General features: G+C 39.4%; 1 protein-coding gene across 3 annotated transcripts in view; it reads right to left on the bottom strand.

Moving 5' to 3' along the window:
• LOC132395714 (eIF5-mimic protein 1) overlaps positions 1 to 12,175 on the bottom strand; it is a 94,011-nt gene that overhangs the window by 26,120 nt on the left and 55,716 nt on the right. For all 3 annotated transcript variants that reach the window (XM_059972659.1, XM_059972660.1, XM_059972658.1), the window contains exons 3-6: positions 10,963 to 11,139; positions 3,955 to 4,058; positions 2,926 to 2,991; positions 291 to 426 (exon numbers count right to left, since the gene is read on the bottom strand). In XM_059972659.1, the coding sequence (XP_059828642.1) occupies positions 291 to 426; positions 2,926 to 2,991; positions 3,955 to 4,058; positions 10,963 to 11,139 (483 nt within the window). The remainder of the gene's footprint in view (positions 1 to 290; positions 427 to 2,925; positions 2,992 to 3,954; positions 4,059 to 10,962; positions 11,140 to 12,175) is intronic.

Raw genomic sequence — 12,175 nt, 5'->3', positions numbered from 1 at the left:
GAAAAATTTGGATTCTTACTTTGGAATCTTTTAACTTAGAAGTTTTGAATCTTTAGAATAACACTAGTCATGTGGAGTCAGCCAAGAACATATGGATGATGATTTCCTATTTTCGTACATGTGGTTCGAAATAGCAGAGCATTTCTTAAAGATTACTAATCCAACAATTTGCAGTCCTGTTCCAGATCATGGGGTAGGTGTCATTTCCTGCTCCAATCCAAGTATCATTTTATTTATAACAATAGCATTAAGAACTACTTTCTTAAATTATGAAGGCCTCTAAGTATTACCTTCTTTAACCAAATTATCAGAAAAAAGGCTTGTTAAAATTGTTGCTGGAAGTGATCCATTGGCCAAGAGGATACCAGTGAGCATTGCCAACTTTGTTTGTTCTGAAGCTGAAAATGCTTTCAGGAAGAGCAATAGCTGAGGAAAGATAAGAAAATAACTTTTAAATGGCAATAATGTCAGAAGGATATGATGTATAACGCAAGATAAAAGGTAATGATTTTCATGCCGTTATCATTTATGGACTTTAATTCATCTATTCCTTTTGAATGCTCTTACAGACATGACAAATTTCAACAAATTGCTAATCATTGAAACTGGTTGATAGGTGAGTGATTCTGAGATTGCAGCAGACAGCTTCACTGTATTTCCACTTTTGTAATGGTACCTCAAGAAAGTTGTGTCCTTCATCCGTTCATCTGGCTCTCTTTTCATTTCTACCACTGGGGAAGAGGGTCAGAAGCCTGAAGGCCCATACCCAACATTTTAGGAATAGCATTCTCCCCTCACTTCAGACTTCTGAACAATCAACACTACTTTGTTATTCCTCTTTTGCACTAATATTTTGGTAACTTAGAATTTTTATATCCCACAATGCACTGCAAAACCAGATATTTCTCGATATATTTTCAGTGATAACAACTCTGAATCTGATCTTTTGATCTGAGCTGCTGTTGCTACATGGCGGGGGGAAGAAAATTGAGATATACTGGATGTAAAAGCGATTGCAGCTGCTCCAGTTTCCTCCCACATTCCAAAGACACACGAGTGGGTTAAGTGGCTACTATAAACTGCCTCTAATTTTGTAAGGAGGAGAAAAGAAAGTCAAAAGTTGCAGCTTAGGTATGAAGGGGAGAAATGGAACTAATGGATCTGAGCTGCTAGTACCCAGCATGTATCTAACGTCATATTAATGATTGTTATACAATCACAATCAGTCATATTTCATTTCTCCCTCAAGAAAATTTTACACATTCACCCATGCATGCACTTGCGCCCCCTCCTCCACTAACTCATCATCCACTCAAATCCTTGACACTCCCCAAACCAGAATGCCCATTCCTTCCCAGGGTGTCACTCAACCAGAGGCAACCATTTATCAGTAGTACAGGCTCGAATAAAAACATTCTGTGGAGGCTGAATCACTACAGATGCTGATAGATTAAGGTCAGGAGATCCCACTGGTAGGCAAGTGTGTGACAGTAAGTTTGGCAATGTAGATCACTCTGCCCATCCAGCAAACTTATGGCCAGGAACGTAGTTACTAACTTCCCATAGTGTGGGCAGTTACTAACATCAGACATTCAGCCCATCAACTGCACTCATGTTCTAAGCAATGACATCCATCGAAAGCACAACTCAGGTGAACTCATAGTGAGGAGAAGGAGGTGGAGGAATGAGCCTCAGTATGTGCCCTCAACCCTCATCGAATTTGAAACTGATTGACAGGGGACACTTTGCCTGACAAATCTGATGGAATTCCTTGAGGAAATAACAGACAGAATAGACAAAGAGGAATCATTAGATGTTATTTACTTGGATTTTCAGAAGAGTTTTGACAAGCTGCTGCACGAGGCTGCTAAACAAAGTTAGAACCCTTGGCATGACAGGAAAGATGCTAGCCTGGACAGAAGATTGGCTGACTGGCAGAAAGCAAAAAAGGTGAGAATAATTAGAACCTTTTCTTGGTGGCTGCCAGTGACTAGCGGTGCTCCACAGGAGTCAGCATTGGGTCTGCTACATTTTATGATTTCCTTAAAGATCTGGATGCCAGAATTGATGACTTTGTGGCTAGGTTAGCAGATGATACAAAGACAGGTAGAGGGGCAGATAGTGTTGAGGAAGCAGGGGGTCTGCAGAAGGACTTGGATTAGGAGAATGTGCAAAGGAGTGGCAGACAGAAATAAGATTAGGGAAGAATATGGTCATGCACTTTGGTAGAAGGAATAAAGGCATAGACCATTTTCAAAATAGGGGATGAATTCAAAAATCAGAGGTGCAAAGGGACTTAGGAGTCCTAGTGTAGGAATCCCTAAAGGTTAACTTGCAGGTTGAGTCAGTGGTGAGGAAGGCAAATGCAATGTTAGCATTCATTTCAAGCAGACTGGAAAATAAAAGCAAGGATGTAATGCTGAGGCTTTATAAGGCACTGGTCAGACCACATTTACAATATTGAGAGCACTTTTTGTGCCCCTTATCCAAGAAAGGATCTAAGGATTGGCGAAAGTCCAGAGGAGGTTTTATGAGAATGATCCCAGGAATAAAAGGGTTAATGTATGAAGAGCATTTGATGGGCCCTGGGCCAGTACTCACTGCAGTCTGCAAGAAGGAGGGGAATCTCATTGAAACCCACCGAATATTGAAAAGACTGAATAGAGCGGATGTGGAGAGGATGTCTCCAATAGTGGCGGAGTTTAGGACCAGAGAGCACAACCTCAAAACAGGAGGATGTTTCTTTAAAACAGATAGCAGTATTGCTTTAGCCAGAGGGTGGTGGAGGAAGTCATTGATGGTTTAATTAAGTCAGTGACACCAAGTTTAATGAACTGGAGTTTAATGTATGGACAAAAGGTTCTAATCAGAATACCTGGAAAAGAATTACAAGTCTGATTGAATCTACATTGGAGAGAAAAATACCTTTTTAATTGCATCTTCAAATGCTTTTTCTAGATACTTGTAACGCCTGATGAGCTTATTGAAGACCTAAAGCAAAAGAAAAGAATGTACTAGTCAGAAAACATCCAGTTTAAAAGTGACATAAAAATGTACCAATCCACTTGTCTCAATGTTATAAATAATCTTTGCATTTTATTAAATTGCCAGTCTTTATTCCTGGCCTGGTACACCAGGACAGCTTATGAGAAATAGTTTATATTAGACAATGTGATACTGAGTCCATATTATAGTATTTTTGAGAAAAACTTCCTCATCCAGTAAAAGTAGTACATCATTACCGAGTTCAACGTTCAGGATGTTCATTGGATGGAAAGAGCAACAGACAGTAGAAATCTTCAAAAAGAACGAAGTCCAAAAGAATTATTCTCCCACCACTATTCACAGTTGGATTCCAGCTACAGCGGACAAGATTCAAGGCAATGATAATGATTGCAATGATTTTGACATTACATCATTGGCAGAAAAGACAAAACCAGTTTCCAACTGATCTTTTGACCAAATTGGGACAAAGGGATGAAAGAGAGATTGGCAAACTAATCTTACTGAATGGCTCATTGAGAAGAAAATTATAGTCTGATTTGAAATAAATTTATTGCATTAGAAACGTTGGCCTGAGCACAATATAATCTTGTTTCCAAAAGGGCTATTTACTCCAAATATTTTTTGTAATAGACTTGTGGTATCAATCATTAAACTAAACTATTAATACCATCCAGTTAAGGTGTACAGGAAGGTGCCATCTGGCACATGGGGTCTATGTTAACTTCCAGAACAACAATCCCATGAACCTTACTCCCTTTTTTAATATTCCTTTAGTCCTGCAATTGCTTTTCTTCCAAATGCCCACAATATTCCTTTACTTTAATTCGTCTGTTGTCACTGAATCATTGTGACAACCAGCAAGACTGCACGTGTGGATTCATTCTCATTATCCTGAATAGTTTGAGACCCAAAACAGCTTAACAGACTTATACCAGCCCATCTTTTTACCTGAGCATAGTTACGGATTACTTGCTGATCTTCAGCAGCACCAAACACACAGTATTCAGTCACCTTGGTTTTGTCTCCATCATCAATACGTGTTCCTCCTGGGGCTATAGGATGAAAAAAATGCCTCAATAGCTAAAAATTCCACTCACCATCAACCAATAAACACAGCTCTGAAGTTCAAAATGGTGTTCAGTGCTTTCAGAGGCCTGAGAGAAGGATGAATCCCACTTCATTACTATTTGTATTAGCAAGTTATGCACCTTATTTAAGGAGCCCTCCCATTTTATTCGCACTTCAGAGCCCTGAGACTAAAGAAGACTTGATTTGACACTAAATAAATTTTCTTCCAGCCTTCTCAAAGCAAAGACATCAAAAGCAACACAAGTGCAATTACAAAAGTCAAATTTTTTTAAAAAATAATACCTGTTAATGTTTATTGTCTTTAAAGTGCATAAAGAAAAAACTAGGTGAAAGTTTTTGAAATAATATTTGATTTCATGGTTCAACAAATTCTACTCTGCCTTGACAGCAAGCTTATATAGTAGATATCATCACCAAAAAATACATGATTCATCTGTCAACTCCACTATAACCAAGGCAGTTTAATGTGATTGTTTTACTGATATATGGTGATAAACATTTTCATTTCAATGTTCATTCACTGCTTTCTGAGAATTATTCATGTAGTACTCCAAGTTTTATTGATTAGTTCCAAAGCTGTTTAGAGTTTAAATCTATAAATTGAGCTGATAAAATTAAAAAGAGTAAAATTTTCAAACATTGAAATTACCATTCACTGAACGTTATAGAGTCCTAGAGTACTACAGCACAGAAACAGGCCCCTTGGTCCATCCAGATGGGGCTAGCCTCATTGACCTGCACCCAGGCCACTGCCCTCCATACCTCTCCCATCCAGATACCTATCCAAACTTCTCTTAAAATGTTACAACTGAGCCTGCATCCACTACTTCCACTGGCAGCTCGTTCCACATGCCCACTACCCTCTGAGCAAAGTACTTCTCACTGATTCCCCTTAAATATTTCACCTTTCGTCCTCAATCCATATCCTCTAGTTCTAGTTTCACCCAATCTGAAGGGGAAAAATCCTGCATGCATTCATTCTATCTAAACACAGAGGGGTCTCAGTCTGAAATGTCAACTGTTTATTCCCCTCCATAGGTGCTGCTTGATCCGCTAAATTGCTACAGCATTTTGTGTGTCTTTACCTCATAATTTTGTACACTTCCAATACATCTCCCTTTATTCTCCTGTGCTCCAGGGATTAAAGTCCTGACAGATTCAATCTATACCTGTAACTTAGGTCCTCAAGTCCTAGCAACATTCTTGTAATTTTTTTCTGTGTTCTTTCAAGCTTATTGATATCTTACCTGTAGGCAGTTGACCAGAACGGGCATATTACATTCTAAATCTGGCTTTATCGTCTTTTACAACTTCAACCTAACATGCCAAATCCTGTACTCAGCAGCCTGATTTATGAAGGCCAATATGCCAAAAACTCCCTTTATGACCCTACTACCTATGATGCCACTTTCAAGGAAATGTGGATCTGTTTTCCCACATCCCTTTGTTCTACCACACACCTTGGTGCCTTAATATTTATTGTGCAAGTCTTACTCTGGTTTGTCCTCCTGCAATGCAACACCTGTTATCTACCTTAAATTCTATCTGCTCTTTTCCCTAGATGGTCTATATCACTTTGCAAGCACTGATAGCCTTCCTCACTGTCTTGGTGTCATCTGCAAATTTGCTGATCCAGTCAATCACACTATTATCTAAATCACTAATACAGATGATAAACAACAATAATCCCAGTACCGATCCCTGTGCATACCACTAGTCACATACCTCCAATCAAAGACACATCATCTATTACCACCCTCAGAGATCTCCTGCTTATCCAACACCGAATACAATTGATTACTTCATCCTGAATGCCAAGTTACTTAGCCTCGTATGCGGGACTTTGTCAAATGCCTTCTTGTCTCCATGAACTGTAACATCTACTGACTTCCCTTCAGCAAACATCTTGGTAACCTTCTATTCATAATATATTATGCTTCATAAAACAAACTAGATTCTATATCGCATTTGTTAGCACATTTAATCTTACCACAATATTGAGCTCTTCCACTAAATTATTATTTCTGCCTGAGACACGGGGTTAAATATTAACTAAAACACTCGGTGTTTTAGGTGACTTTGGAAACATCAGGAAAACAAAACTCAAGTATTCCAGGTTTAATCCTGATGTTGGATGTTGCCTGTACAGAGTCTGCATGTTCTCTATTAACACCTGTGTTTCCCTCCAGGTATTCCAATTTCCTTCCACATTATGATGACATGCTGTCATGTTAATTAGCTATATCAGATTACCCTAGTCAAGATGGGGCAGGAGAATCCAGCAGAGACGATGGGCATGTGAGAGATGTTGCAGGGAACTAAATGGGAAAGGGTATTGATTGGAATGAAATGTTCTAAAAGCCAGCATAGACTGGAGAGCTCACTTCAATGTTTGAGGAAAAGATGGGTGTAATGTACCCCGAGGGTTCATTTTTTCTGTGGACTGTCACTTCAAAATGCTGAGAGAATGAGACTGACTTTTAGACACTGATTTCTGCTGACTGCCGAGTTGCTTAGTTACTATGGTGAAGAGAAGTGGAGTTATTTGATGGATAATTAATGTTATGGTTTCTCTACAGCTTATTTACTTTTTACAAGGACAGTCACAGACACATACAGCTCAGAGTCAAGATGGATTTGGTCGCTGGTTTAAACTTTCGGTAGTCCAAAAGGGATGAGTTCAGATCGATCCAGAGTATTGGTAAATGACTCTCACAAGTTTCTGCAACTAGAACAGGTTTGCAGGAAGAGAGGAGAGGAGAGGAAAGTTTGAAACATAAGAAACCTAGTGACAAAGAGATCACTGGACTCTCTCTCTAAGTAGCCCGTGAAGGTGAGTTTGTTTCCATTTGGCTACGAAAGTGTGGTTGTCACTTAGTTAATCCACAGGAGTGGGCCCTCTGGTGAGGGGAAACCTTTATGAATACCTCATATGTATTTACCCTTTGTCTGGGTGTGGTAATTCACTGAAGGCGCCCCTGTGCAAATCACTGTTATTTCGTATGTCGTGGAACTGCATAAGTGGCTATAATGTTGTGTGTGATTGGGGTAACCTTGCAGAATCTACCGGTGTGTCGACCCTTGCCTGGGTGGTGGTTCCCTTGAAGAAGGTCCCCTTTGTGTTAAGCTACTGTTGGTGATAATCCATAAGTGGATTCTGTTTGAGTATCCTGTGGCCACCACTTTGAGATGTCCTGTAACTGAATTCGGGTGTGGTACCACTTGTGTTGAAAGGAGATTCGTTGAAGATCACTGTCAGTGATATTTTGTGTGTGGAGCGGAACAACTTCGGAGATAAAACCTACTGCTATTGTTATTTTGTGTTGCTGTCGTGGAATCTGTGGAATATTGATGTAATTGCTTTCTGACAACACTTGCCTTTGGATTACAAACATCTCGCATTAATTAACCTATGCATCTGAACTGAACTTTCTTACATCCCATCATAAGACTGTATCACTTACCACCTAAGCCTGAAGTTTGGGGATTTAGTTTTACACTTATATATGCATAACACCGTTAACTCTTGATTTACCTGGTTTAAGTTACTATATGACATAGTTACTAATGAAATAGTGTTTTGTTAACAGCAAAACCAGACTCCAGGTGTGTCCTATTGTTGCTGATACTTTCACAGGGTTGCATGTACGTAACAGTGGGAAATAAGTCATTGTGAAACAGGCTTAGATTTGATATGCTCAAGTTACCATCTTACATTCAATGTTTAGAAGGTCTTAACATCTACCTAATATGCAGATAGATTGGGAAAATTACGTTGGTGCCGGATTCCAAGAGAGGGAACTTGGAGAATGCCTACAAGATGGCTTTTCAGAGCAGTTTGTGGTTGAGCCCACTTGGGGAAAGGCAATTCTGGATTTGGTGTTGTGTCATGAACTAAATTTGATTAGGGAGCTTAACATAAGAGAAACATGAGGAAACAATGATTATGATAGAATACATCCTGCAGCTTGAGTGGGAGAAGCTAAAGTTATGTGTATTATTATTTGAGTAGAGTAAAGGGAATTGCAGAGGCCTCAAAAAGGAGTTGGCCCAAGTTATTTGCAAAGGGACACTAACAAGGATGATGACAGAATAGCAATGGCTGGAGTTTCTGGAGGCAATTCAGAAGGTGCAGAATGGATACATCCCAAAGATGAAGAAGTATTCACATGACAGGATAAAACAATCATGGCTTACAAGGGAAGTCAAGCATAAAAGGAAAAAAGGAGAGCATGTAAAATAGTAAAAAATAGAGGAAAGTTAAAGGATTGGGAAACTTTTAAAACAAACTGAAGGCAACTAAAAAAAGCCATCAGGCGATAAAAGATGAAATACGAAGGTAATCTAACCGATAAAAAAAAGAGGAAAACAAAAGTTTTTTTTAAGATATATAAAGAGTAAAGAAGAGACCGTATATTAGACTGATGGAAAATGATGCTGGAGAGGTAGTAATGGGGGACAAAGAAATGACAGATGAACTCAATAAATATTTTGCAACAGTCTTCACTATGGAAGAAATTAGCAATATGCCAGAAATTCGAGAGTGCCGGTGGGCAGAAGTTAGTGCAGTTGCTATAACTAAGGAGAAAGTGCTTGGGAAGCTGAAAGGTCTGAAGGTAGACAAATCATCGGGATCAGATGGACTGGGGATAAGGGGAGCCTTTCCTGTTGGCTGCTAGTGACTACTGGTGTTCCACAGGGGTTGATGTTCAGACTGCTTCTTTTCATGTCATAAAGCAATAAGTTGGATGATGCACTTGATGATTTTGTGGCCAGGACTGCTGTCGATACAAAGGTTGAGAGAGGGGAAGGTAGCGCTGAGGAAGCAGGGAACCGGCAGAAGGACTTGTAAATCTAGTCAGCTCCATCTTGCAGACTAGCCTACAAAGTACCCAGGACATCTTAGGGGAGCGGTGTCTCAGAAAGTCCATTATTAAAAACCTCCAGCACCCAGGGTATGCCCCTTTCTCACTGTTACCATCAGGAAAGAGGTACAGAAGCCTGAAGGCACACACTCAGCGATTCAGGAACAGCTTCTTCCCCTCTGCCATCCAATTCCTAAATGGACATTGAATCTTTGGACACTACCTCACTTTTTTTAATAAACAGTATTTCTGTCTTTGCACATTTTTAATAATCTATTCAATATACGTAATTGATTTACTTGTTTATTTATTAATTATTATTATTTTATTTTACTTATTATTATTATTATTTTATTTCTCTCTACTAGACTATGTACTGCATTGAACTGCTGCTGCTAAGTTAAGAAATCTCACATCACATGCTGGTGAAAATAAACCTGATTCTGATTCTGACAGATTGGGAGAATGGGCAAAGAAATGGTAGGTGGAATATAGTGTAGGGAAGTGAGTGGCAGAAGACCTAGACTATCTTCTAAACCGGGAGAAAATTCAAACCTTAAAGGTGCAAAGGGAATTTGGAGTCTAAGTGCAGGGTTCCCTAAAGGTTAATTTGCAGGATAAGTCAGTAGTGCGGAAGGCAAGTGCAATGTTAACGTTCATCTTGAGAGGACTAGAATATAAAACCCGAGAACATAATGGTGAGAATTTATAAGGCATTAGTCAGACTGCACTTGGGGTACTCTGAGCAGTTTTCGCCCCGATCAAAGAAACGATGTGCTGGCATTGAAGAGAGTCCAGAGGAGGTTAATGACAATGATTCCATGAATGAAGAAGTTAATGTATGAGGAGCATTTGATGGCTCTGGGCCTATATGCACTGGAGTTTGGAATAATGAGGAGGGAGCTCATTATAACCAATCAAATATTAAAAGGCCTAGACAGAGTGAATGTGGAGGGGATACTTCCTATAGTGGGTGAGTCTAGGACCAGAGGGCACAGCCTCAGAATGGAGAGAAGAGGAATTTCTTTAGTCAGAAGATTGTGAATCTGTGGAATTTAATGCAATAGACAGCTGTGGAGGCCAAGTCATTGGGTATATTTAAAGCGGAGGTTAATAGGTCTTGTTTAGTCAGGGCATTAAAGGTTATCAGAAGGCAGGAGAATGGAGTTGGCAGGGATGATAAATCAGCCTTGATGGAATGGCAGTGCACACTCAATGGGTCGAAGAACCTTATTCTGCTCCTTTGAATTATGGTCTATAATTTAGGATTTTGCATGTATTAGTAAATGATTTGACATCAAGTGCGACTGGCCATGCATGACCTGAGGCAATAGAAGGCAATGGATTTTCTTTGAGCAATGTAGTGATCCAGAGGAGTCTAAATCGGGATTGGGATGCACTTTAAACATAACTTGTCATTGTTCTTAATCATCTGACTTTACCTACAGCTGTGTGCTGAAATTAATAATGTTATTCAATGTTATTACAACAGGAAAACATGTGAGAATTCACCCAGAGAATACATACACAAACATCCTAGTGTTCTGTTACAATATGAATAAGTGTCACCATGGGGAACCTTGCGATCTATCTTAGTCCTGTCTTCCTGAAACATTTAAAACCCATCTGTTTTGTCAAGTTTTGCTGTCCTATACCCTGGCACCCATTCATTTCTTTTTCTTCTTTGTTTTTCTGTGAGGGACACTGGGATTCTTTTGTACATTAAAGACGATAAATCGTTCTGATGCTAGTAAGGGACAGTTTATTCAAAAGGTATTTCTTGTATATAGCATTAATGTTTTATTGGTTTTACATACCTTTTTAAATATAGCTTAAGCATTGCCTCAAACTAAATCTAGCAAAATGCAGGCAAAATACACATTTTTGACGATAAATTATCATCAGCTCCTTTTTGACTCTCAAGGAAAGCAAAAACGTTAACATTTTTACTCCATTCTTCATTGGTTACTGATTAATTAAAGGAAGTTTGGTTCATATTTACCTAGCATGCTCCCAGCTATCAATATATCAAACAATGTGTCTGCATAACGACGATAATCTAGTCTAGAGCCGGTTACATCCAGAAACTTGGCTGCTGCCTCGAGGTCGCTCCCCGCCTCATTAAGACCCTGAACAATTGTGTCTCTGAAGACTGTTGGTTCGAACTTCTCTTTTTCATCTGCAGAAAAGAGATATTTCAGTTATAACCAAGCTTGGACACTTTGCAGTGTTAAATTTACAGTATCTTCAAGCCCATTAGATTTAAGGCAATATAGTCACTGCACAAATGGAGTACTGAGACACAAACAATACAGTAGCTGACAACCATGCATGTCATGAGAACACAGTGGATTGCACTTAATTGGTCCATCGATTAATTGGGATAGGTGCTTACCTATCTTAAAGAAATCTTAAAACAAAACTCTTCGAGAAAATAGCCAGTATTCCCTTCATTTCTTTCGGACAATATGCTGCTTAATTGGGACAGGAGACTGTATGGAACAGTTTCTAACTAGCGCAAGTTATGTGAACTTGTGTGGTTGTTCGACACTGCACTCCCGAGCTTAGAGCGAGCAGTTTTTAAAATAGTGTCAGTTGTGTAAGCAGTGATTTTTTTTTCCCAGTGAGAAATTGGCAAAAAAATTAAACAGCAAGATAATTTAGAATTGATTTGCTCGCTGTGGTTTCTAGCATTCTGGCTTGGAGATGCCAGAACCGACCAGGAGCAATTTCATTCCTTCAACAAGTTAGGAATTATGAAGAATTTGAATGTATCAACAATCATCTTGATTGTTACAATGAGAATGAAGACAGTACATTATCTACACCAGGTGTCGGCACTAATTCTGTTCATTAACAGTCAATCAAAGGAACACGGCAGTGTGTTTGTTCGCTGTTGTATCCAATGATGACAGTGAAACCTGTAAGGGAGAGTTTTTAAAGTGGAAATAGCCAATCCACTGGAACAGTTCCACTTTCCTCAACCTTTGAAGTCTGGTTCCAATTGTATGAGTCGTTATTACGAACTGGGGTCCTGCTTGGTTGCATCGGATAACCGTGTCTACTGTTGTGGCTTTTCATGCCCTTCACTCTCCTTGAGACAATGGAGAATTGCCTTCTTGGCCGTTAACTGCGAGACCTGATTTCACACGTGTCTATTTCACCAGGGTACGAGACCCATCTGCTGCCCCCATTGTGTGAAGGTGTGGCCGTTG

Source organism: Hypanus sabinus, chromosome 6 (genome assembly GCF_030144855.1).
Source record: "Hypanus sabinus isolate sHypSab1 chromosome 6, sHypSab1.hap1, whole genome shotgun sequence".
NCBI lineage: Eukaryota > Metazoa > Chordata > Chondrichthyes > Myliobatiformes > Dasyatidae > Hypanus > Hypanus sabinus.
The sequence above is the reverse complement of the archived record's forward strand: the minus strand, read 5'-3'. Positions and strand labels throughout refer to the sequence as shown.